Consider the following 27624-nt stretch of genomic DNA (forward strand, 5'->3'; position numbering starts at 1 on the left):
TGTTCTTCCTTCTTTCAACGCTCTTTGAGGGGCTGCTTGTAAGAGATGTCATGGCAGATGATTTGATTTGATGCAGATCAAGAATAACTGTAATTCAATTCAAATTCAAATTCAAATAACTTTATTTATCCGTTAGGAACTTCATTTGTGTAAAAGAGCATCAGTGCGCATACAGCTAGACACAAAAACAACAACAGAAACACACACATACAAGTGGTTCTATTAAAAGCATGATAAATAGGTCATCAATAATTGTTATAAGCGGTTAAAAGAGTGGTGTTAAAAATAAATAAGAAATAGATCATTTGTTCATGAGCCTGATAGATAGTAAGCAGTAAACAACATAGAAATAACAGAAATAATTTACATGTATGTGAAGCAGATGAATTCTTCCTTAAATATGCACCCCTGTCACACTGAATTACTTTTTCTAACAAATTATAATCTATAATATTCTGAAAATCTGTGAAAAATTAAATAAAATGAAAAGATTCTCTACACCTCAGTGGTGTGTGTTCCAGGTTTGTTTGTCAGCTCTTTAAACTGATAAACTATCTTACAAAGAATAACATTTATACGTTATAATGTCAAGTGTTGAAAGTGAATTTTGAAATATTATAACTCAGAGATTACTATTAACCCTCCTGATAAAAACTATAGGTCATGTTTTACTTACTTAATCAAAAACATGTAACACATCTAACCAGCCTTTAGCTTAAAAAGAAAAACACAGACCTGACATACAAAGTCAAGACAAAGACGTGTAACCGCTCAAAGTGATTCATATCCAAGCGGCAACCTCCAGTCTTCAAGTATGCTATGAAGCCAGTGAAGAAGTTCAAAAAAGATTTGCAGTGTTGCAGAGGCTGCCTCTAGAAACAACACATTGTATGAATTCTGGAACAAGAACAAACCTCAGAAAATAAGAAAAGTTGGTTTTAGGAGGAAATGTCTGAGTTGGTGTGTGAGCTGGGTGACTGTGCTGCTGTCCAGTGTGTTAGTAATGAATCAGGGTTAGATTTTGATTGATAGATTTGAAATAAACGAGCTTGTGGTCTTACACTTGTGTTATTTGGTAGCACAAACACGTCTGACACAGCCAAAGTGTCAATCTGTCCCTCCTTCCATTCAAAGCCTGGCTTCTGCCTCGGTGTACACAACGCTTGTTTTCAAAAGCGCAGGCAGACGCCAAGCAAACTGTTGCATTCCAGATTCACTAATGATGTCTGGTTTCTTGTTTTGTTTTCTTAGACCTGCTGCTGTTTTTGAAATCTAAAAACAAAATAGCAAAAAATGTTTGTTTCAAGTCAGTCAACACATTTAACTGGCATCGTTGTGTTGTATTTTTATTTCTATTAATGACATTTGGAAACTATTTACTTTTACAATTACACAGAACAGAATAAGATGTCAACATGTGATAACTGCCTTTTGAAATGTCCACTTAACAAGCAGCTCTGTGCTCTTCAGAAAGCCTCCTTAATAAAAAAAAGAAGGTGTCCTGCTTTGTGAAGAATGACCCGGCTGATGAATAACATTTCATTCTGCAGAGTGTCTTTTATTCAGAGACACCGCAACCAGGGCACGGCATCTCAACAACATCTTATACCACCCACGCACACATACTGCCATTTAACACGTTGCTTCGATGCTGGGAAGTAAATCCCCACATGTATTGCAAAAGGCATCGCTATAGCAGTACGCCACCATGAGAGGTAAAAGCAATTTCACAAATCACTCCTCATGGGTAATATACTGAACTCTGATGGGCTCCATTTGCACCGACAGCATTTATCACTTTCCTTTAGTGATGCCATAGTTTTAGTTTAAAGATAGAGTCAGTAGATTTTTACTTTCAAATAAAAAATAGATTCATACAAAAGTAATGCTGGGCAATCAGCACTTATTTTTATTATTTTTTTATTTTTATCTTTTGTAAATTTTATTTAATTCAAACAAACAATAAAGTTAAGGAAAAAAAACAAACATAAAATCTCAAATTTTGAATGAAAATGAGCAGAAAGAAGACTAATCTCATAACATCTGCCCCTCTTTCACAAAACATTAATTAAAACAAAACAAAATATTCAAAAACAATTCAAATTAAAATAAATTGGCTGCAGGCAAACACAGCCACTGGCAGCCCCATCGTAGGTCCTCCTTAACAATTCATTTTACACAGTACAAAGCATATCCCAATAAATGTTTGTTACAGCATCACGAAACAGAACAATACAGCTCACTAACATATTTCAACATAGGCGTAGATTTAGGAGGGGACGCAGGGGATGTGTACCCCCCAATATTTAGAAAAGGTAGATTTGTCCCCCTCAAAAAAAAAGGTTGAAAAAAGATTGAAAAAAGAGGTAATGAAAAACATTTCGGGGGGCTCAAAAAATGTATATATCCTTCTGACCTGTAAATACGTTTCCCAATCATTTCAGACACCCCTATAGTGGACCTTACCATCTTAACCTTGCAGGCACGTTACTCTCGCTCACGCTTGGTCAATGGATCAGGTCCAGTCAGGTTAGGAGTCGTGGTCTTTATACAGTCTATGGTCGCGGGCACAGACAGTGACAAGACAAAGCAAGAGCAACAGGTTGGTGTTTGTATTAGTGTCCCATTAACTGTATAGAGGTGACAAAGTATACGAGTTAATGCCCGACGAGGTGTCCAATCATCAGTAATGAATGAACGACGTGGAGGCGAGAACTGTCCGATAAGTTTTCCTGCCTCCTCATAATTACATTGGGTTTTTACAAAATAATGGATCTTCAGTGAGTGAAAGATTAGTCAGCCATAACAACGACTTTTATGTAGTTTTAAATTTTGGATACTAAGGCTATAACAAGGTGTCGTTCTCTAATAGACTTGATTTGAGATGTACATGATTCCTAGAAAAACCTCCCAAAGCACCTGTAATGTTTTGAATATGCAGAAAGTTATGAACAATACAGTTGAATAATTAATAGTAATTCAAAAATAATTATAATTTCCTATACATAGTAAAGAAATTTCTGCCATAAATTAATTCAGAAAAGGCACAAATTGTTGCATAAAAATTCACCAGAATGCAGGAAATGAAGTGTTTGACGCTCAAAATTGCTGAATCCAAACCTACACCCTTGTATTTCAACTGGCTTTAATTTTTATCTTAAATATCATGTTTGATTTTGATTTTTTAGTTTCTCTGTTAAGATTGTTCCATAAACCGATTCCATTCACAGTAAAACAACGTTCGATCAATTTGGTTCTGAATCTCTGTTCCTTTTTTCAAACATGTTTTGGATGTTTTTTGGCAAGGTTTTCTGATTAGCTTTAAACATCATTTGCAGAATACTGTAATCAACTAATTCAACTTTAACTGAATGAATAGCGGAGAAGCACTTAAAGGCCTCCATGATTTTGGGGCGTCGGTGGTTGGTGCACCTGCTCTATGTACAGGCGGCCGGTCCAGATGGGCAGCCCAGGTTCAAGTCTGACCTGTAGCTCCTTTCCCCCCTCTCTCTCTCTCCTCGATTTCTGACTTTACCCACTGTCCTGTCTCTGAATATATTAAATTAAAAATTAACCTTAACATTTTTTTTTAATAATGCTGATTTAGTTTTTGAATTGATCTCTGGACCTCACTGACATGATCGACCCCTCTTGTGTTTTTTTGCCTGTTTGTCTCTCCTATTTTGACAATCTAACCAGCAGCCCATCTCCTAAAGCCGGCAAAACTACACAGCTCCTGTTTGAAAAAGTTTCACTTGGGATGAAGCAGCAGGTGATCCTTGAGTGAAGAGGCTTCATACACATTGTAGCGTATACAACACATAGCGCAGAGTAACATCAGCAAACTGCTTTGTAGCTTTGTTTGAAAGTTCACCCATAGATGACTGTGTTAGACAGATGTTTTGACTTTGCATCCATTTGATTGGATCTTTGTTCAACCAATGGACCCCAATCGATGGATAGAGTCACCCTTTTACTTTATTTCTGTTTTGTCTTAAGGTAAAATCTGTGATCTTTTTAATTTTTGTGATGCTCTTACTTAATTTCATGCTTTTTGTTGTAATGCAAACACTTTGATCATGAAGCAGTGATTGGCACATCCAGTCATTCACGGTCCAATTAGTAATTTGTCAACACTGCTTAGACAAGCTTGTTGCAACTTTCATGACCAGCTGTCACTCACAAACTAGAGAAGAATTTGCATGTCCTCCGGGGCCCTCGCATATGCATACGTTGGCTGCATATGCATTGGTTTTATACTACATAAAACATATCAGAATGAATGGGAGAGTTAATGATCACATGCTGCAAAACATAGTTGAAATGTTGCAAATTAGCTAGAAAGAGCTAAATCATACAGCGGAGCATCTTTGAAAAACAATCCCTGTAAGAAAAGAAAGCCCAGTGAGATTATAGGATGCGTCTGTGAATATGTAAACAAGTCATGTTTTCTACAGGATACTTTATCGCTGAAGTCTCTGGAGAAAAATATATTAGTGATCAAGAATGATCATGTCTGTATGCAGAGATTCTTCAGTTTTATCTTCAAACAGGACGTGTTTTCTTATAATATTCTCCAGTATTTCTTCTGGCATTAAAGCTCAGAACATTTCTGATCCTGTACACAGATCTGGGGATATTGATGTGGTCTATGTTCATGTCTACATGTTATTGATTCAAGTGATACCTCTTCCCCAGGAAAGATGTGTAACTAAGGAGCAGTCAGTCGGTGCTTTATAATGAGCTCTCCTGCTCATTCAAGTCTTCCTGTTTGTGTCTGTCCTACAAACCCCACGTTTCCTCCATCATGAGACTTTTTGTTCAGAAACTTTTGTATACTTTCTAATGATACTACAGAGCACTGGTTGTCCTTTAGCAGACTGACCCATGTCTGAAATAGAACGCTTTTCTTTGCCTGAGAAGCCTCTCCACAGAGGCCTCCTTCCTTTACCTCTTCAAGCTGACTGTCTGTAAACCAGAGACCATCTTCCTCTCTTCGGTCTCTAGGGTCATCTTTCTGTCTTCCTTTTTTCATAACCTTCCTCAGCTTCACTGTCTGATGTCAGATATCTGCCTCCATCTCATCCTCACTGACTTTCTGTACATACTCACCGACGTGCTGTTTAAGATGAACAGCAAACTAACTTACAATAAAACCCTTTAGGATCCAAGCTCATTTTGAACACTGTTGTAAAGCATCATCATTTGAAAGAAGAAACAAGATGTTCTTCTTTGTTCTAACTAAGACTTGTGTTCGTGTGTTGTGATCAGAAGCTTATACTTTTGTGTTTAAGTTAACACTTTTCTAACTGACAAGGTTTGTTGTCTAAAGGTATGATACTCTTCTCTTAAAGAGACAGTGTTCTATTATAAATCTTTGTTAATCTTAGTCTCTATATATGGATTATACAGCCAACATTTAAAGGTGGTTTCTCTTGAGAACCATTTCATACAACATATTGGTTTATGAATAGATTACATTAAATTAAATTTTCGTTATAACAAAAAGTTCATCACATTAGTTTCTTTTCTTTCTTTTTTTGAATCTATGTAAATGTGCATATTGATGCCCAATCTCTGTTGTTAAATCGAATTGACTTTTTTAAACATGTAGGGGAGTTTCTTGTCAACAGACAAGGAAGGCAACTGTTTGAGGCCCAAAGCCAGTAGGCGGGGAAGGGGGGGCAGGTTTTACAAACGTTACACCCCACCAGTGGCTCAAAATGTACAATGTTTACAATGACGGATACCTCCCTAAGGTGGCCCCATCTGACGGCCCTCACTCCTGTTGTGCTGTATTATGGCTGTGAAAACCTACGAATGTCAATGACAGTCACCAGAGGAAAATTAAGGGTCTTTTTTTTTTTTTAATGTCTTTAATTTAATAATAATACTAATGTGAACATTGACAATAAAAAAACAGTTATTGCTTATTACAGTCTGTACACACAATCTACATGGGGAAAAGTGTAATTAGCAAAATAAAATACTATAAAATGAAATTAAGATATTTACTTTAGGTTTTGGAGCAGGACCGAAACCTCACCTTCAATCACCTGATAAGCCTACTTATACTGAACCATCCCACTCCACAACGTTTGTCTCAATTCTTCGACCCACCCTCTCTCCTTTCCTCTCATCCTTTCACCCTCCTTCCTCATCCCTTCATCTCATTCGACTTCGTCATATTCTAGGCACAGTCTGGGCCCTGATCAGCTCTGGCAGAATTACCCTTGAGACGGAACCCCCATCCTGAGTTTCTCTCCGCCCGGCAGTAAGTCCATCATTCCAGATCTATCATTATATATCTAAAATGCATCTATCTATCTATCTATCTATCTATCTATCTATCTATAGCGCTCTCTCTCTCAGCACTCAGTGTGGCAGCAGTCAGTCAGTCATGGAGCAGTAGCACCACCCGGTGCTCAGCAGCAGTACTGCAGCTGACACCACGTGATCCAGCTCTAAATGGATCTGTTTGCCTACAGGGCTGAGCTTCACTTCAACTTTCAGGTTTTACAGAGTCAGAGCACTGGTTGAATGCACTTAACAAACTACAGCTCAATCAGTTCTTTTTATATTCTACCCATAAAGAAGCTCAAGACACAAAACCAAAACGATCTGCTTTCTGCTTTACGTCATTGTCTTTTCTATTGGCAGGATATCGGCTCGGTGGCATCACTGCCTAAAAATAGTTCCAGGGATAGCATAGTGCAGGGGTTAGCAGAAAATCAGCCCCAGAAGCTGATGAGCATTCAGAGGACAACAGCACGTCTAAAAGCAATCAGGGCACCCGGATAGAGTTTGTGAGGATGTCATTGATTAGCAGACTGCAACAAAAGAGGCAGACTGTTAAAAGGCTCTTGTTAAAGGAAACCAAAACGGAAATGTTTACACTGGCAGGCATAATAAACAGCTCTCTTTTTGTTGCTTTCTCTGCAGTCTCTCAATTTTCACCACTTACACTTGGCTGCAATCGACAATCCTTTGTTCTTGTTTTAACAGACAGGAATTCATCACCGGGGGGAAGCACTTATCTCTACCACAGAGTAATGTGCGAAGCATCATTAAGGTATCAACATGAGAGCTGGAGCAGCTGCAATCAGGCTCTGCAGGTGGAAATAAAACAGATTATCTCACAATTGGGGGGGTGAGGATTTATAGTTTTGGCACGTCCTTGCAGAACATTAGTATTCTGCAACATTACGCCTTATTTGATGTGATGTACTTTAATTTCTGAAGAGGGAGCGTGTGTTTTGCCCTCTGGTTAGGGTGCAGGATCAGCAAGCAAGTGGGATTAAGTATCTTGTTCAAGGGCCCTTCAGTAGGGAGCCAGAGCCTCTGCTAAACAGATGATCCGATAAGCACTGCAAACTCTGCAGCCAGATTAAATACATGAATGTAACAGTTAAAACCTGTACAGAACACATTAGGACAAGCATGATGGATTTACCAGGCTGTAAAATCAAGGGCCAGTTACAACAGCATTACCTTAAAGGCTTTATATGTAAAGTGTTTTACACTTAAATGTAGTATATCATTTAAGTAAATATAAATCAATATCCTCTGAAAATAACTCTGTGAGTCATGACTGTCTACAATGGGTGTAACACCCGAGTCCCACTGTCTGTGATGTTTTCAGAGTTTTCAGAGTCCTATCTTCACTTTGTTTACATCGCCAGGACGGCCGGCTGACTCCTCCCCTCGAGTATAAAAGTTGTTTAATTGAGGGACTAGAGAAAAGAAGAATAACATACTGTACTCACTGCTTAACTGTGTTTCTAGATCACGCTCATTTCAGGTAAATTTACATGCAGTGTGAAGATACCAGCATAATAAAGATTGCTAGCATTAGCATGCTAACACAACATTGCAGCGCAAATTGTTTTGGTTTCATGCTGGTGCTCAAGGGCGACATCTGCTGGATCAAAAAATCACATATAAAGCCTTTAATGGTTAATTCACACTTATTGTATTATAGTGCTCCTCGGATAGAGAAACAACCCTGTGAGGATGAAATATACACACAATGTGTCTGTACAGGTCGCTTCTGGTCTTATCCCAAGGGCAAGGTTAAGTGTTCAATCCCCAGCTCCTGCAGCCACATGTCAAAGTGTCCTTGGGTTAGACAATGAGACCTAAATGACTCCCAAATAGCATCCTCTTCCATCTCTTAGCTTCAGCCAATGGATCAAACAGTACCAAGACAAGCTAACTAGCTTCTATTCAGCTGAAGGGTGGTGTGAGAACTAGTCATGTAAAGCCGCACTTCTCACAAGAGAACCGCAGCCTGCTGCTCAAGTTACATCGTACTGAAAGCAGCCAACCAGACGTGAGCACTCTGAGGAAATGGGATAGATGCCATTCTCCCTGTTGAAAGTTATTGCTCTATTAGATTGATTAGATTGAATTTGAAACTACTATTTTAAAGTGGAAATGTTACTTTGTTTTTGTTTTTTTTGCCTTTATTAGATAGGACAGCAGAAGAGATACAGGAAATGCATGGAGGACAGCGTAGGGAAGACTTGCAGCAAAGAGACTTGTCGGATTTGAACCCACAGCTGCTGCAACAAGGACTGTGGCCTCTGCACACGGGGGGGGCGACATATTGTTTTAAAAGCATACCTGCACGTATCGTATAGGCTCTTACACTTCATAATAACACTCAAGCATGCATTATGTAGCTTTACAAAGCCTCCAATATGGATTACAGCAAGAGCACTAAACTCATGACAATGAAAATGGTTTATGGATAATGTTATTTTAACTCCTTCTTATTGCTCCTTATTGGCTCATTGTCTTTGCTTTAATTGATGACAGAAGTTGGCTATTCAGGCATACCTATGGCATGGTAAAGTTAAACGCCAAAATAAAGTAGATTGTGATGATGATGTCAAGAAATGTAGTGCAGACAGACATACACTGCACAAACATTTCCTTCTCCCATGTAAAGGTTTATCTCAATGCTGCTACACTGCTTCCTGTGCCTGGAGTTGATTCAGACGTCCTAAGCGCTATACACCCATAAAGGTAAAATGATTTAATCAAATATGAAAGTGAATAAAGGTGTCATTGTGGTAAAAGATATCAACATAAACTTTTTGAAAAGCAGCATAAAGAAGTGTTGTTGTTTTTTTATACATAATTGATGCAGATCACGATCATATAATTACTTCTGATTACTATATTTAATATGTAACCCCTTGGGGCTCCATAAATAACATCACCCATGAGCAGAAGATGAAAAAAGGAGAGGTAGGCAATCATTGCTTTATTTCTACTTATTGCTAATTATTTACTCCCAACAGATCAGCTGTCCAAAATGTAAACACTGGGATAAAAGCAAAAAAAAGACTAGCAGTATATTTCAAAAGAAACTACAAGAGGTCACCAATGTGATGGCAGTTGTATTTGTGTTTTCTCCCTGAGCAGCAGATGGCGGCATGTTTTTAAGTGTAGATTCACATATTTGAGGTTACACTGGACGTGTGTTAGGTACGAGAGTGGGGTGTGTATCTCAGAAGTATCTACTGAAAACAGACAGGTCCTTATCTGTAAGAAAATGCTTAACAGAAACAAGATTAGTATGATATGTCATCTATTAACATTCTCTTTCATCTGATCTGTGCTCCCTGCAGTGTGGGTTTGGACAGTTTCAAGGACGTGTGCTGTGCAGAGACTGAGCTTATAGCACGTGGCAAAGTTAACTTCAGACTTTTTCCCTTTAACTTTGAAACAAGGTAATATTATCTAAAACCTTTAGTCATTTAATGAATTCACATGCTGCATTATCCATGAGCCTTTTCATCTCTGTCCCCGGGAAGTTAAGATATTATATTTTCATATTACAGCGATAAGAAGCCGCTCCATCATTTATACTTGTAGAGAAGGTCATATCAGGGTAAAACAATGGGAATACTAATGATATTTTTAACTTAGATTTTTAAACTCAGAACTGTGGAGCAGTATTAAATTGAGCACTCAACCTGAGACCTAAAACTTAATGAGGCAGTTTACCTTTGAGGTGTAGCTTGTAACGCTCTTCATCATTTACACGCTCTCCCTCGGTCAGATCATCCACCAACACGGTTCAATTTCCACTCCTACGCTGATGACACAGCTCTACTTCAGCACCAAAGTAAATCCTCAACCAAGCCTTCATAACCTCCAAATGGGACTACTGTAACGGAGTACCGCCCTTTGGTAACCTATGACCTGTTGTTGTTATTGTTTATTTTTAAAGGTTTATTTAGTAGCTTTTTATGCCTTTATTTTAAAGATAAGACAGTGGATAGATTCAGAAACTTGGGAGGTAGAGAGAGAAAGAGAAAGGGGGGGATGACATGGGGAAAGGAGCCACAGGTCGGATTCTAACCCGGGTCGCCTGCTTGGGGGACTTGGCCTCCGAACATGGGGTGTGCACTCTAACCGCTAGGCTATCTGCGCCCTGTGACCTTTTGTTTTATTGAAGCTTTATTTAAGAATGAGGGTGGAGTTTAAATAAGTTTTTCAGTCTTATTGGTTTGTTTTTTTTGAAGGATCTTTAGTATTATGATTATAAGTATTCATGTTGTGTGTGACCTTGTTCTTAAATTATAAGGTAAAGTTAAAAAAAAAAAAAAAGCATTTGCAGACTAATTTTACTAACCTGAGACTTGTTTCCCCGGGTTTTCAGGTCCAACCCTTCACATTTGCAGCATATCATCCTCCACTCTCGTCTCCCAACATTTCCTGTATCTCCTTACTGTCCTATCAGAATTAAGGCAAAAATGGCCAGAACAAAAATATATTTTGATTTTTTTTTTATCCTGCTTTCTTTTAACAGAACAACTTCAGCAGCATGTTGTCAAGTGTAACATATAACACAAACTCTATGGAAGCAGTACCAGACATTCAATTCAAATCCTCACTTATGAACTTGATTTCTTTTGTAGATTAGAAGGAGGCATCAGTATCAATTTCACGCTCTTTCATAACCAGCTTAAAAATTCTCACAGGAGCTTTAATGCGTATCTCTGAACTGTATCATACTGGTATGATATGAATGACATGTTATCTGCCATTGATCACATAATGTGTGTCTTCTATCATACCTGTGGTGTGCCTCTGCAAAACAATATTTTCACATTTTATTTCATAAATGATGTAGACCTCAGCTTCCCATGGTTATTTTTGAACTCCTTCCACATTAAATCCTTCAAAGGCATTGCAAGCCTTTTCATCCTTACTTTAAAGAGAATACATTTGATATGACATAAATTAATCAGCACTAACTTTAACTAATCCAACAAGGATAAAAGGATGCCTAGCTCTGACTCATCAGATGTACTGTAACATTTATTATGCGATTACTGTGGTCGATCACGACAGATGAAAGACGAAAAACATTTTCTTCTTTTTTTTTTAACAGAATACCCTGTGAGTACTTTGACGTAAGCATACTTGTCTTCTCTTCTCCTCTCTATGCCTCATCTTCTCTGAGTAATTCCCTGTCAGCAAATCACAAAATGTGAGAGAAGAGGAAGGATCAAAAACACAAGTGACTTACTTACAAGTTTTTAAGAAGGATTCAGTTCACTGGTGATGCTGGGCTGAATCATTGTGCTGCCATCTTGTGGAGATAACTGGAACTGAATGACTCTCCTGCTCTTTCTGTTAATCCAGGTTCAATCTCTACAACAGATGAGATTGTGTTGGGATCAATAGAATCTGGAAAACAAAAGTACAATGTTGATAAAAGTTACATCTTATTTTTGTCTGTGATGTCCAAAGCTCACTTTAACACATATGATATGACTAATGGAACAGCAGCTTCACAGCCAGTCATCCTGTCTGAATTCCCTCCAGCAGTATTAACACTGAGAAGAAAAGAGTCATTACTTGAGACTTTACTGTTTTTTAATCCATTAAACATCCATTGTCTTTTTTTATTGGACAGGAATGTTGTTCATGAATATTAACAGGGCTATATTAGAAACTACTGACGGTCTTTTTACTCTACCTGCTGCTGTAAGATGCATGTCAATTTACAATGATTATGAGAACTCTAATTGAATGTCATCAAGATGACCTTTATTAAGTCCATTTAAATCTGATCAACAAGAAAGTGTTTGTGTACCTATATGTTTTATTATGACAGATTTGTTGTTTCTATAGGTCTAATAACAGGTTGAGTAAATGGTCTCGAAATATAATTTCAGTGTGGTTCACAACAAGTAGGATGGACAGAAATAACTGAAATGTTTCACAATTAATTCCATCTCAACAGCCATTCAAAAATATACCAGGTTTATAGGACTACAAGGGATTATTTTTGTTGACATATCATACTGTTGTCACATAAAGATCATTTTGTGGCGTGGTTTAAAGATAAAGGATAAGAAATAAGATAACTCTGTATTGATCCCTAGAGGGGAAATTCGGTTGTAGCAACACAAAAACAAGTAGGCTACCAAGGAGGTAGTACAAAAAAAATCGAAACAACATTAGGTATATACAGTAAGTAAGTAAACTATAAGACAATTACAACACACTCCGCCTCTTTTTTTGAGAGGGGTGTGTGTGTGGAGTGAACTAAAGGGGTGTTACGTCTGCTCCAAACAAAAGCCTTAATAAAGATCACGTGTTATCTTGAGCCTCACACAGCTGAGAAACAGCGCCCTCTATTGGAACACGGCAGTATGGCGAAAATAACAGCACTTTGGGACTGAACCATTCATTTGTCAACGAGGCGATACAATCACAAATCCCAGATAAACATCGTTTGAAAATTACACCAAAGCCCTAACATGGTTGAATAAATACAATATGTATTGTAGGAAGTAGAAATAATGACAAGTCTCCCACGACCGACCGTAATATTATAAGAGGATTGTTTTGTTCCCCTAGCATTGAAAAGGAGTGGTTCGATCCAGTAGTATTGAAGGGAAAGCTGAAAACGTTTTGTTTTCACCGAGAGGGTGAACGCTGCAGAACCAGTTTTTAGAAACGGTCTTAACATTTGTTTTATACGTGGTTGGTTTTTGAACAACAGCATTCTTAGCTCGCCATGGCTCTGTGCGGGGGTGTTGGAGCCATGGCTTTACCTAGCGAGCTTATCGTTCACATATTCTCTTTCCTATCCGACCGAGACAAGCTCCGGGCCTCAGCGGTGTGTTCCCGGTGGAGGGAGTGTCTCTTCTACCCGGCGCTGTGGACCGAGCTCAAGCTGCGGCTCGGTGGTGGAGGCTGCGGCTCCGAGGACTCCCCGAGACTGGAGTTCCTCATGCGGAAGTTCGGCTCCTTCGTGCGGGAACTGCAGCTAGAACTAGCACCGGTGGAAGGCTACCTCTCTCCTCTGAACAGTGACTCGTCGTCCAGCAGGATGGAGCAGCCTCCCGGTCCTGATAACGACCCCAGGATGGAGCAGCCCCCCGGTCCTGATAACGACCCGCAGCTCTCTGAGCGATGGAGAGACGCCATGACCACCTACTTGGACCAGGTGTTGTGTGTGTTTTCCAGCATCCGCAACAACAGGTAACGTTTAATTTACTGCTCCAGGAGACCATTCGGTGTGTTTGTTTTTGTTCAGTTTCGTGGATACCATTGTTAAACTCATCATTTGTTGTAATTTCACACAATTGTTTGCGTCGCAGTAAGCTAGCAGCAGCTAGCCTTAGCTTAGTTAGCTATAAACAAACCGACATTAGCAGTTACGTAATCAGGTCATGTCTTTGAGAGGGACTCAGCTGTATTAGTCAACGTTATCCTAATAACTCCAGAGAGGGTTTACACTGTTATACATTACGAGAAAAATAATGTGTGCTACCTAAACATGATATCTCAATAATATTTCTGAAAATGCTTAACGCTGATCTGCGTTTCTTTTGTTTCCAGTTCTGTTTTCTGTTTTATACTGGTGTTTTCATACCAGCAGGTACAATGCAGTGCTGAAGGCTTTGTTGGCTCTGACGTGCTGATATCAGCACTGACAAACACATGAGCAGCTGTGGTATACTGTTCCATACTGTAAGGATGCGGGATCATATATATGTACAGAACATCCAGTCCCTTAGTAATATCTACTATGGTATTTTACCGTCCTGTAAAACTTGCCTTTGATTTAAATGGCTGATGGTGTTCAGCAGAAGTTCTCTCTGTTATACCTTCTCCTACATTCTCTATTATTCTCAACAACAGAGCTTTGTCGTATTGAAATAGCAGCCATCCAAAGCTGCTCATGTCTTAGTTCTGCTGAGGGGGCTAAAACCTTTTTCTGTTTCACACTTCTTGTCAGTGTGCAGTTTCTAACAGAGTCGATACAAAAAACCATCAATGTTGCATCAACTTCCACCTTACTTACAGATTACTAGATATCAGATAACATACTGTATAAACTTCAGTTTTAATGAAGTATAAGTGGTTAATGTTGTCACACTGCAAAGTAGAACAAAAAAATCTACCAAAAGTTTAGCTTTTGACTTTTTGCATGGGTTGATCAAATAATGCTGTATCTACCGATAGCTGATGTCCTATCAGGCTACCTGAAGTTAGGTTTTTATTTAGCAAACATTAATCCAATAGGCTCGTTTCTGGTTAATATTCAAAATAATTAGAATTGATAAATCATTGTTTCTTTATTAGCAGTGTCACGCACTAAGTAGTAGCACATGAGAGCGCTGATGGTTTCACTGTAGAGGCATTTTGTGAAGCTTAACCTCTCAGCTGAGTTACAGGAAGTAGGCTGCAAGGCATTTGATCTACACAGTACCTGAACCTGAAGGTTGTGTGACAGCATGTTACACTTGTGGCTTTCCAAAAACAGAAATTGGCGATTTTTCCTACAGAAAGTTGAGTTTGTTATAAATAGAGATTGTTGGTGTATACAGCAGTCCATGTTAGTCACACAAGAAAAATTAGGTGGTTTAACTAAAAACTGTATATATGTCGCCTCTGCTCCATAACAGTATTGTACACAGTAAGTTTCACCATCATGAATGCACCATAGCTGTTGCTGGTAACTACAGTTTTAGAGTGGACAAGAACAAATTATTTAAGGGAATTTATAAAAAAAAAAGTAAAACACAAAGTGGTTATGTTTTGTGTCAGAGATAGGTAATGGTTCAACTTAAGCCTAGACTCGCTAATGTACAAGGTACACCAATTAAATTAGAAAGGACTTTTGTACATATTGACAAAGCAAACAGAAGACTAGGGAGACATCCTTTTAAGAGAATTGTTTTATGACTAAACTTGGTTCTCAGCCAAGTCAGTCTTTAAACGATGCAAACAGAAGAATAATGGGGATGAATCGTGATTTCTTATGTAAATGTGTCAGTAATGGCAGGGACCTCACACTGAAAAATGTTGATTAAAAAAATCATGCCAAGTCATCTATTTATGAATAAAAGATGATTACATACCAGTTTGTATTTTCTTTTGTCCGCTGTACTATTCACCAAGGTTTGACTGAGATTTAAATAGAAAAGATAAAACAACAACAGTTTGTATTATGCATGTGAATATATTGCTGATTTGGTTTATTTCAAACAACCTGTGTCTGTCGGCTCTATAACAAAACATATTGTTTCAACAACCATATCAAATATTATTTCATAATTTAATTTCTTTGTCTTTTCTGTATTTCACACATACTCTCTCTCTCTTTTTTTCCTTAGAAACCTGCAGAAGCTGAGTCTCTATGGGGACACCTGTATTCTCCAGCAAGAGGGACTATTGGACACCTCCAACCTGCACCAAATTCACCAGGGGGACAAGAAGATTAACGAGTAAGCTTGAGCATAGAGCAGTGCCAACTTATTTTACTGCTGGTTGTCAAAAATGATTGATTCACTTATAGTTCCTATCCATAAAGCTGCTCCGCTCATTGAAGATAAAATGCACTTCATAAACTACTGCAGCATGGCTATCGATTGGAAATGGTGAAAACAGTTTTTATTGTGTTTTTGATCACCTTCGGGTGTGGGAGGCTATTAGATTCCAAAATGTTAATTGTTAGCATTTGTTTGGAAATGCCAGAAGTGCCTGAGGTTTCAGAATAGTCAACTAGTTCACAAAATGCACAGAAGTTTGTGACCATTGTTCCCAGATCAATAAGACGACCACAGTAACTCTATTATTGCTGAGAACTCAACCAGTCCTGGGAGACATCTGGCTTGTTAAGTCTAATGTTACCACTTTATGTTCACTACATACACAGTGGTGTGCAAAACATTGAGCAGCCGACTTCAAAATGCATTAACAATGAATATTTTAGTTTTTGTTTGTTGTTGTTTTTTAACAGTTTATCACACTAAAAGAGGAAAAGGTCTCCGTTTTAAAGTTTGGGAATGTTTTTGTTGCTTTTGAAAACATTGATTGCTAAGGCCCGGACCCATGTGATTTACTTGTTAGAGCTTTAATGAGTCAGGTGAATATGATTTCATGGTTGACCTACTAACTCTGAAGTTATTCCATGCCTAAAGTAAACCTCGGATGTGGCAGCTGTGCTGTCTGCAATTAACTACCATGGGCTCCTGTAAATAGTTGTTTAAAGATGTCAGAATTAAGGATGTTGTACATTTTCAGAAAACCCCCACATCACTGCATGAGTGGACACGTGTCCAACCGTTTATAGGACAACTATTTAATATTCTTTAATCAACCAAGACATGTACAAGGTAGAGCTGCAAAAAATAAGCCCTTTCTGCAGCATCAACACATAAGAAATGTTGTGTACTCTGTCAGAAGCAATCAGGTGGTTTGGGAAGAAATAATTGTGGAGTCAATAATGGAAACAAGAAAACTTTCTGCAAATGAAGTGAAGAATGAATGCTACCAAATATAAGAGTCTAAAGTTCAAAAATGAGTCAAGACATTCAAGATCATTCAAGGTTTGGCACACTTAGCAAGAAAATGATCCGAATCGTCTCTCAAATCTTGGAGTAATGACAGATGAATGTTATGGACAGAAATCACAGTCTCCTGACTCCATGTCTTTTCTCTAAATACTTGGCTAGAGAACCTTCTGTGGTCATTTAAAAATGTTGAAAAAGCAAGACTGGAAATACTGGTCAGTTGTCTAGAAGTGTTTGCCTGAGGAGGGGTTACTTATCGAATGGGTTCACAAACTTTTAAGCACAATTCATTTTTCTTTCCAGAAACTATACATTTTTCCTTTTGATTGTTTTAGTCGTAGCATTTAGAGTGGGTTAGTTTTGCAACTCGGTGGTAGTTAGGTGGGTGGCATGACATGAAAATGTTGTTAATGCACACGGTCCATGTTCTGCATAAAGAAAGATGGAGGACGTGATACAACCAGGATGAGACTACAAAACATCTTATGAGGAGAAGTGGGGGGGGGGATGGTTTAATTAAATATAATAAGCCATGAATGGGTTTAATAGATTTACATGTCTTTATTTATTTCACATGTCTTATATGTATGAGAGCACACAGACATCACTGTTTATTTTTGCATCATATATGACATTAGTGTTTCTTTTTTCCATGTCTGTCCGCACAAATGTTCCACCAGTTATTTCTCTTCTGGGGTTTATTTCTGGAGGGATATTTTGTCTTAAACAGCCCCTATGATTACTCAAATCTAACCATGAGAAAAGTGTTATCATGCTGGTAAAGTGAACTTCAGCTAATTCTCGCCTCCCTCTTCCTTTATCATCCTGTACCTGTGCTCTACAGAATCCAACAGTTGTTTATGGAGATGTTATCCAACAGCAGGCAGCTGCGGTGGTTGTCCTGCAGCTTCATGCTTGGTCTGGTGACTCCTTGCTCTTTAGCCTGCCTGTCAAATCCTTCAGCTGAGACCCTGAAGCACCTCAGTTTACTGGACCACCAGCTCGGTATGTGTTGTCTGTGCTTTTTTTTTTTTTTTAATCCAATTGAAAACAGCGTTATGATATCAGTTTGAACTATATCACTTCTCCTGAATTTTCCCTCAGGACCCCTCATCTCACCATCAGAGCTTGATCGTCTGTCTTATCTTAATTCTCTGGCTCTGGATTTCTCTGATTTGACATCTGAGCTCTGTGGTCTGCTTGCATCACCTCGTCGTATTCCACTGCATCGCCTGTCCCTGCTGCTCAACGGCGCCGCCTTGGAGTTCAAACCATTAGAAGGGACAGCAACAGAGGACGATTGGAAGGCACTGGTAAGGCAATAGCTATCGTTGTTTTTCATTTATCCAAACTAGAAAAATATCTCGGACCTCTTGGTTAATGACATTATGGGGAGGTTTGATTTATTAATAAACCAGCCATAAGTAAGTTTAAGTCTCCACACATTCCCTGATCCTCCCCAGGTCCGTGTGAGTGCCAACCTGCGAGTGTACATGATGGCCCTGGAGGTCGACAGCTCAGAGCTCCTCAGAGTCCTAAAGCCCAGCCTTCCCCTGGAGCGCCTGCACCTTGACAGTTACAGCACACTGGTGTCAGATGCTACCCTGGAGCTCATCTCTCAGCAGTACAACAAAACGCTGACTCACTTCATGCTCCTGAGAGATGACCCCGACTTCCCCGACCTCAGCGTCAATCGGAACGAAGACCCGTTAGTCCTCTTAGCTTGGAGATGTACCCAGCTGGCTGTACTGGTGATACACGGTGAGTTTAGTTTGTTGTTGGTTTATAGATGACTTTGAGTTTGTTTGTTCTGACCTGCCTTACCCATCCCTCTCTTTTTAGGTTACACTGTTTGGTCCCATAACTTGGTGGCCATTTCTCGGCTGCGAGGTTCCAGTCTTCGCGTCCTGACCGTCTCTGAGGAGAGCATTGACTTCGATCCGGATCAGTCTGTGTGCATGGAGGGCGACCCTGTCCACAACCTGGTCAAGGAGGTTTCTCTGGGCCTGGGCCGTGTCTGGCATCCTTGCCTGGACTCCAGCCTGGTGTTGTCCGAGCCCACCCAGCACTTCCACCGCGAGCTGCAGGCCTTTAGCATGGGCATGTAGGCAGGGATGGCACATCCAACACATCACTGCTTAAAGTGCGTCAAGACCAGGCCAGACCAACCAAGTCCAGGTCAGCTAAGACCTCTTAAACAAAACCAAAAGCAGACCTAAGCGAGAAACCTAAACTGAATCTTTAAACAATCTATTAATTACATTTATGTGAACTGATGTGAGCTGATTGTTTTTATTTAACTTTTAATTTCTGTGTTTTTCTCACAGAGGTTTTAGCCAACTATCAAACCCAACCTCTTTCCAAATGATTCCCTATTTACTTGCTTTGCCTCTTGTTTATCCATTTAGCCATATTTAACCTCATCATGTTTCACACCCAATTATAACTCAAGTTGTACCAATCTGTGATAATTGACCACAGACAAGACTTGCGCCATGGCCATTTTTAAATTTGTCTGTGCAAATGAGCCACTCTGCTGCTCGTCATTTCTTCCTGTCTGACATGGCCCAGTCTGGTCTGGTCTTGATCTAAAAGTTTTCAGAGCTCGATGTCTCTCCTTCACCTTAATAACCTCCAGAGCCTCTCTATGATACTTTTCTTTTCCTTTGACAGTTCTGTTCTCTTTTCCTGCTCCATGTATGATCTTGTTGTTCCCATGTGATAGTTCCCTTGCCTGTAAAGGCTTTGTGTGTATTTAAATACAGATATATTATCCTGCTCACATCTAGAACAGGGCAGGCAGGCAGGTTGAGAAAGAGACTGGTTGGGTGGGAAAGTGTGTTCTGACACAAGCTTCTAGCTTTAGTTTGGAGAGATTATTTTTTTCTTAACCTTTTTTTTTTCCTTTTGCTCTTTGTCGGTCGGTCTGTCTGGAGTGGGAATCTCCACAGTGATGTGGCTGATTGAGCAGGTGCTATTTTTAACAGCAGCCATGTCAGTGCTTTGTCTCAGAGTTATGGTCATTGTGAACTAAGTGGCGTTTCAAAGCCAAATGGTTTTATTTAAGCACCTTAATGATGGTGTTAAGGAGAATATTGTTACATGCTTGCAGCAAACACACTTCCCACCTAGCTCACTTTGTGATAAACCTCATGAGTAGATTAAATAGGGAGTCTGTCTTCCGAATGACATTCAGAGCCAAACTGTCAGAGTCAACCCGGCACAATACTCGGTTACATTTTGATTTGTCGTGAGCCTTGTAAATCTTGGCATCTTCTTTTCTCTAGTCGGGATGAATATAGCTGACTTTGATCTCCCCTAGAGGTCGAAACACTTTGACTAGCACCAATCGTTCAAGATGCATCAAGTCAAAAAAAAAAAAAAGATCAGGGTGTGAACTCATAATGAGAGGCTCTGACGTTACAATTATTTTTGCATTATTTAGAGAGAAAATAAGTTTTGGTTTCATGATTCTACATTTAATTTTGTGTGAAAGAGATCTCTGAATAGTTCCAAATTCATTGAGAGACCAGGCTTGAGCAGAACCAGTTCTCCCTGGCTCGGCAATCTGCCAGCAGTTGTGATTACAGGAACCATTTCCTCAGTTTTGGGGGGGTTAACATTTCATGATCAAGAACGGGGAAGAGAAGAGGATGCACTGAATGTAACTCAACTCTCATTTCTCATTCAGTTAGCCAGTCAGTGTTGTGTTTATATTGAAGGCTAACTGTATAGCTATATTTGCCACAGAAATCTGAACGACGCATATCTTGCCACAGCAGTCATGGCTGCTGAATAAGTGGGTTTGATCATTGTGGGTTTCACTCCTAGCCAAGACCAGTTATATTTCTGAAAACTGGCAAAACAGCACAACAAAGTTTGGGGTCAAGTGTTGTATTTCTGTGGCGAATACCTTCTGTCAGTCTCAGGTAGGCTTTGAACATCACAATGAGCCGGGCAGTGGTTGTGATGATATTGAGTAGGTTGTATGAAACAATCACTTAGCTTAAGTCGTGTTGTTGTTTTTTTTCCTCTTGAGTCACAGTTGCCTTGGAAACAGCCCGTTTTAAGGACACAGTGGTTCTTATTGTTATTGTTTTAAATTATGTTGTTTGTCTTGCCATCTGATAAACCCTCCCTCCACCTCAGTTGGGGGTCAGCAAACCTTATCATACATTTGTTTTCAAAGATTAAGGTTGAAAGTGACTTAAGAATGGCAAAACCAGTCTACTTGTTGCACATGTTTAATATCCAGGAGAGGTTGGGGGGGCTGAGAGAAGTGTTGTTCTGGAAAAAATCAATGCTGTCGATTGAGACTTAACCTGCTGGGCCTAATTAATGTCTGAACTGAATGTAGTCCATTTTCTGGGGTGAAATGTCTGGCACAGTGCATCCTAGCTGGCTGTGAAACTTGCTCTTTCTTTTTCTTGGGTGACAGCCTGGTTCTGATTGATTCCTAGTTGTTGATTTAGAGAACACCTGTACCCAAACTACTGAGGTAACATCTTTGCCCTTATCAGTGTTGTTCAGGCTCTGTGGAAGTACATTCATGCCATGTTGGGGAGCTAAGCCAGCAATTCCAGCCACATATATTGTGTTCCAGACAAACCTTATTATGAGCATGACCAGGGCCAAGTTGTGTTATATCTGTCGCGGCAGTGTTGACAGCTGTGCGACATTGGTGTCCTATGAAAGCATTTCCTGAGCTCGGCTGGGATATGATCAAAGATGTTTAGGGCTGCAGAGCACCTTTATTCCATATTTAAATACTAAACTAGAGTTTTAGTTCCTCAATGGCTTTCATCATTTAATGTGCATTGCAGTCAGTGGCACTTTAGAGGGCAGGGTAAAGGCATTGCAGACTGTGAAGGTCCAAGTCAGGGTCTGTAAGTATCCAAAGTTTACCTGTGATGGACTGAGAGGTGTGTGCCAGCACTAGTTCATTTGCTTTTGTGACATAAATGCTCAATTGCTTTTAGTTGTGTGCCTGTGGTTACCAAACGTTTGTTCCATCTTAATGGTTTGACCATGATAATCTCTTAGTCCTTGGTCCATATCTCAGGATACATAATAAATGCACTTTTGGCACCAAGAGTTTCTTTTTTGAGGCTGTGTATAAAGAGCTGAACACTGAAGGGATGGCGCCACCAACAGTACACATTCAGACCAACATAAGTTGGTTTTTAACTTATACCCACCCCCCAATCTCCTTTTTTAAGAGTTCAGCTTTGCTTCTTTGCGTGAAGTTTTCACCATGAATAAGTATAATTTGATACAGAGGGAAAATTCACGGCAATTCATACAAGAATGCCTTTTCAAAGCTGAGCAAACCGATTCTTTTTTTTCAAACAGCTGATTTTAATGCTATGATTTTACAAACTCCACTCCCATCATAGATGTGTGCTTCCTCTACCATTCCCTGTCTTCTCCACTCCCCTCATGTTATTGGCTCCACACGCTGTTTGGCCAGTCCAACCAATGTCTGCTCAGAGTAAAAAGAGGGGCTGTGATTTCTCCCCAGCTAAGGTCGGCTCGAGCAGAATCATTTTCACTTTTAATTATTATGTTCCCCTTTTTACTCCTATACAGTTACTAAAAAGCTCTTCCTCTATGTATGATTAGGTTTTGTGAGAAATAGAATTGTGGGGTTTTTTTAGGCAACAAAATCATGAAGAGAGAGTAAAGACTTGGACAAATATTTAAGAGACCAGGCAAGAATTGCAAAACACATGTCCTTTTATTAAAAGTTTGTTTTCTTTTCAAAAGTCAGACAGTTTTAGTGAAGATGGTTTGGAAAGAGTTCTGTGTTGTTGAGAAGCGATGAGAGAAAGTTCTGCCGGAAAGGCTTTTCTGGCATTTGAAACTGAATTTAACATGCAGTGCTATGCTACACTATGGCATAGCGTCAGTTGAATAATTACTCAGCCCTGATCCCTGTCAACACCATGTTGAGCTGTCTTGTGCCTGAAAGCTTCTGGTGTCTCATTGCTTTTGAAACCTCTACTCTGCCCAAGTTATTAGCGTTTTGTTGGTTGTACCTGTTGCTGTGATCCATTAGTTAGCTTCGTCTTTAAGAAGGCGGTTTCAGAAGCTTCAGTAGCGTCGGCTCATGTTTCATCACACACACTTAATTTCTCTTTGGGAGTGCCTGTATTTTCTGCGCAAGTTTCATGTTAGCTTTCAAAAGTTTATCCAGTAGAAATAAATAAGGTTGTGTGAACGTGCAACAAGTTCTCTGCAGTGCAGCCGTCATATGTTTTCTGAATGCTCGTGTGTATGTGTGTATGTGTCAGATTTCAAGGTGTTGCTTGCTCATGTTCAGCGGTGTAGTCTTATCACTTCTACTGCAGCAGGAAACAGGAACAGAAATTGTTCGTTCTCAGGGTACAATCGGAGGGAAAGTTACAATAGCTCAGGCCTCTAGCGCACTCATATGAGTGTAAGGAGTCACTGGATCTGTTCTCCTCCCTCGGTGTGTTTATAAGCTGCCAAAGACCACAGTGGAACAAACTGAACCCAGACACAAGTCTATCTGAAGTGCCCATGTACACGCACACTGGTGGGAGGCCGGTCCAGTGTTCTCTCCTACTCTACACCTCCTTACTTGCTCTTATCTTGACTCTCCTCTCTTGGTTTCTTCCACTCTCTGACAACTCTGTTTTTTTGTGCCCAAAACTCTTCCTTTGTTATACTGTGGACCATACTGTGCTGGACCAGGTTAAAAATGTCAGCATGCTTGTTCTGTGCTTGACTTGAGCAGAAACCAGTGTGTGGCCAGAGTTGTTGTCAGTGGTTGCGCCCTTTGTTGAACAATTTAAGATTTCTGACAGGCTGTATAAAATATGTCTTTGAGGAAAGGCACAGTTGGAAATGTATATCCAAACACATGTAAGGAAAGCAGCCTTGTTGCACAGCTTGTAAACCGGGCCATATTCCTGGTAGTGAATGGCAAAGCGAGGCCATTCGAGCACAGTGCATTGTGCTACTGTAGTGTGACAGATGCTTAAACAGAGAGGCGAGTTGGACTGGAGCATTTCTCTTTCTTTCATCACCTGTTTCACTGTGAGGAGTGACTGAATGTAGATCTAAGAGGACGAGGAGTTTGTTTCAAACACAGAAAACACACAGTCAGGTACTGAGCACTCCAATGGATGCTTCCAGAGGCTACTTTTTGACAGATTTTAGCTTCCCAGTAAGGCCGGTGTGCCTCGTATGAGATATTGTATTTCAAGGCTACGGCCAAGGTCAGATATGATGGGAAGTGTTTAGTCTCAGGCTTTTCAGCTGAAAAGAGATCGACTGCTAAAGAATAGAGAACAAGACATTCCACATGGGGGTCGCTCAGGCTATCTGACTTGCAACCAGTTTACTACAAAGTGTCTGCATGAAAATTGGACTCTATAAATATATACTATATTTTTTTTTTACTTTGAATGAGTCAGTCTGTTGTTGAAGGGAATCGGGGACGCAGCTTGTGTTGACAAGTCACACCACAATACCAGCTGGTCTGAGCAGAGCCGAGGTGTGATACTATTTTAGAAGTGCTTGTTAACAGTGTGTCACTGCGTCAAAGGTCGACTGTGATTCTAACAACTGTTTAAACCTTTGCTTTAACATGATATTATTTTAGCATCTTGAGGGCCATTTTTTTTTTGGGGGGGGGGGGGGGTGTGACCGGTACACTAAAGTCATGTGAACGCACACTGACTGACTGTGCTGAAGGTAAGAACTGGTTACTCTTGATAGGAAATAAGTGCATTTGAACTTTTCAGTCAGTCTCACATTTTAAAGATCACCTCAATACAATGAAGAGGTTATTTAGCAGTTAAATGCACAGACACCCCTAAGTCACAGAACATATTCACTATGAAAACACAGGGGTGCCAAGAGTCTTGCCTGGGCTTATTTATACAGCAGATGCAGACAGATGTTTGTGTATGAGATACCATACTGTGTCTACAAAGGAAGAGGGGGTGACATAAAACTAGCAAAGCCTTCTTTTAAATGAGTGCAGCCACTATAATGACAGCTTTGAAGGCTCTACAGGAGGAAATATGGTTTCAGGTATTCAGGCGACCATAACCAATACAAACTGTACATTGATGTGGCTGCTGCCAGTTCTGCCCTTTGGACCTGTCACATGTTAAGAATTTGTTTTCTGTGTTTTCTTTTATGCATTCATAGAGGAATCATGGAGCCCAGCAGGGCCAGGCCCCTGTTGCCTGATGAACTGAATCCACAGAGCTGGTCTCTAATGTAGTCCATCTTACCTGAAGACTTTGACAGCTTCTTGAACTGTTGTGATCGCAGAACTGTAGATAAGCAGGGTCACAAAGAGTGGGGTTTGACACGTCTTTGCAAATTGCCATTGCTAATTCCATTGACACAAGCTGAATGGTGAGTGTGTGTTATTTTAGTACCAAAGCAGCAGACTGTGTCAGATCTGCATCAGTCTAAACACAGGCTCAGAGTCGCGGGAAAACAGAGTTATATTATCTACTCAGGCTCAATGTCAAATCAAGAGTATGTTATGTCACACACAGGATGTTTGTTGTGGAAAGAAGCATCAGAAAAAGATGGTAGGATGGTTCTGGGCCTATCACCTCCCTTGAAAGAGTTTGGGATGTTATGCGTTTCTGAAGGGATTACTATTAAGAGACAGGGTTTCCTCACCACATTGTGACATTTCAGACACTTCCTGTTTGTTTTATTTTTGTACCTAAATGCTCAGACAACAGACTACTACCATAACATGCAAAACTCAGAATGGGCTGGACTCGTGCAGAAATGTGAAGAATCGCATGTAACATCCTGTTCTATATTATTTCTGTGACTTGGGGAAATACACTGGAGGTGCAATACACTGGTATAAAATCCATTCTGTGTAACAGATACAGATGTGTATAAGGCTGGATATCATCTCAGTGAAGGGTAGGTTCACACTGAGGGAGGCCTTTGCTGTTCGCCCCAATGAGATTCTTACAGGAAGTTTAGATTCTCCAGTTTTCAATTTCAGCCATTGCTGACACTAAAACTAGTTTTCCAGCCAGTTTAAGAAGATGCTCACATGATAACAGTGATACAAGGTTTATTGTTGTGCACTTGCCATATTATATTTCAACAGAAGAAACAACAAAATGGCTCTCATTGCATGACCCGGCCAATCTTTGTCAGGAGCTTTTGGAGGTCGTTGTAGCGCCTGAATTTATCAAGGACCTGATAGATATTCATGCTCCGTGTCAGCCAGCTATCTTCATTTAGGTCTCATCGACTTTGGCTCTGATGTTCCTGGCTGCGAAACAAAGTCTTTCTTGTCAAGTCTGGAGAGCTAAACCTCCTAATTAGCCAGGCAGGCAGGCCTGCTGCCCAGTCCAGCTTCACAACTATGCAAGATGAATGCATATAATCCACTCTTCTTTTTTTTTTTCCTGTTTTTTATTTCTTTTTCTCACTATCACGCAGTTGTAATGAAGTCGTAAACAAATAAGAACTTGCAATGACAATACTTGGCCTTATGATGATTTATGTAACCTTTATCATTTGGTTTTAAGATCTTTTGATTCTGGTCAGCCAGCCCAGCGACAGCAGCGGTGACGGCAGGCTCACTCTTGGTCTCTGTGAGACTGGCTAGACGGCCCCTAGTTTTATCGTGGTACGAATGTTGTGCATTTGTTTAAAATCAGGACAGTTTGCAATAACAGCAGTCTTTACTAGTGGCCACAAAGGGGCACAAGCAGTGCTGACAGCGCCCGGCTGCGTCTTTAGGAGTCCATAGAGGAAGAAATATAAACTATATAAATAGATATATAAACTCTCACACCGTGCATATTTGTATAGGTATCAACAATGCATTACCGTGGTAAACTCTTATGCAACACATGTCCGGGTTCAATTTATGAACATGAAGTATATTATAAAATCACAGACTTTGTAAATCAGAAGCTACATTGTTGTGTTTTCTGCGAAAATGGTTTTACCATCCTTACTGTTGAATATTCTGAGCGTTACGTTCCTGTGTGATTGTGTTTGTTAAAGTGAGCACATAGCAGTGGGTTATTCTTTCTTCCTGTCAGCAGGGAGCCAGATGTAACCAGAAACACGGCTGGACCAGTTTTCAAGTAACAGGGAACGGATTTTATATATATATATATATAGCACATTTCATTGGCTTCTTAAAAAATGGTTTTACAAATGGAGATACTAACTCAACTAAATTCTATCTGCAGTGTCTAAACAAATCTGCATGTCTTCAGAAACAGCTGTTGTAGTATTTTGGCTTTAACCAGTAATAAAGCTCCTACCCTAAAACATCCCCCTATTGTCCATTGATGGAGCTTTGGTTTAAAAAAATGTGACTGAAATCATATCGAACCCTCTTGAAACCTTTCCAGCTGTGTTTTTGGTTCAGCCTGCAGGGAAAGAGTTCTTCCCCAGCTGAGAGGACAGATGTTGTGGTAGAGAACAGTGTTGATCCGTGGTTCTGTTGATGATGAGAAAAGGGAGGCAACATTGCAAACCTCCATGTACAACCTTTTAATTGACATATGGCATACACTTTAAGGATCAACCTGTCGAATGTTGATTTGAATTAATGTTGAATGAATGCTTCTCTTCTTTTAGTCAGTGAATAAAAGCATTAAAATGTTCTTTTGTTTCTGTTGTCTTTATGTCTTCACCACCTGTGTTCAGCTGCACTTCCTGGGGTTTAAAGGGTCTTCTAACAAAACAGATTTGCTCTTCTTAATGAACCGTTACAAATAACGACCATCCCCATATCGACACAACCATA

The 27624-nt window shown here is 39.8% G+C and overlaps 1 protein-coding gene across 1 annotated transcript; it reads left to right on the forward strand.

Moving 5' to 3' along the window:
* The first annotated feature begins 12974 nt into the window (after positions 1-12974).
* On the forward strand, positions 12975-27481 carry LOC109990846 (F-box only protein 33). The gene is made up of 6 exons (XM_020643090.3): positions 12975-13515; positions 15657-15767; positions 17680-17840; positions 17940-18148; positions 18299-18596; positions 18678-27481. Exons 1-6 carry the CDS (start codon positions 13049-13051, stop codon positions 18941-18943), a joined length of 1512 nt encoding a protein of 503 aa, XP_020498746.1. The 5' UTR covers positions 12975-13048; the 3' UTR covers positions 18944-27481.
* Positions 27482-27624: the final 143 nt, after the last annotated feature.

The sequence above is a fragment of the Labrus bergylta genome, chromosome 18, assembly GCF_963930695.1.
Source record: "Labrus bergylta chromosome 18, fLabBer1.1, whole genome shotgun sequence".
NCBI lineage: Eukaryota > Metazoa > Chordata > Actinopteri > Labriformes > Labridae > Labrus > Labrus bergylta.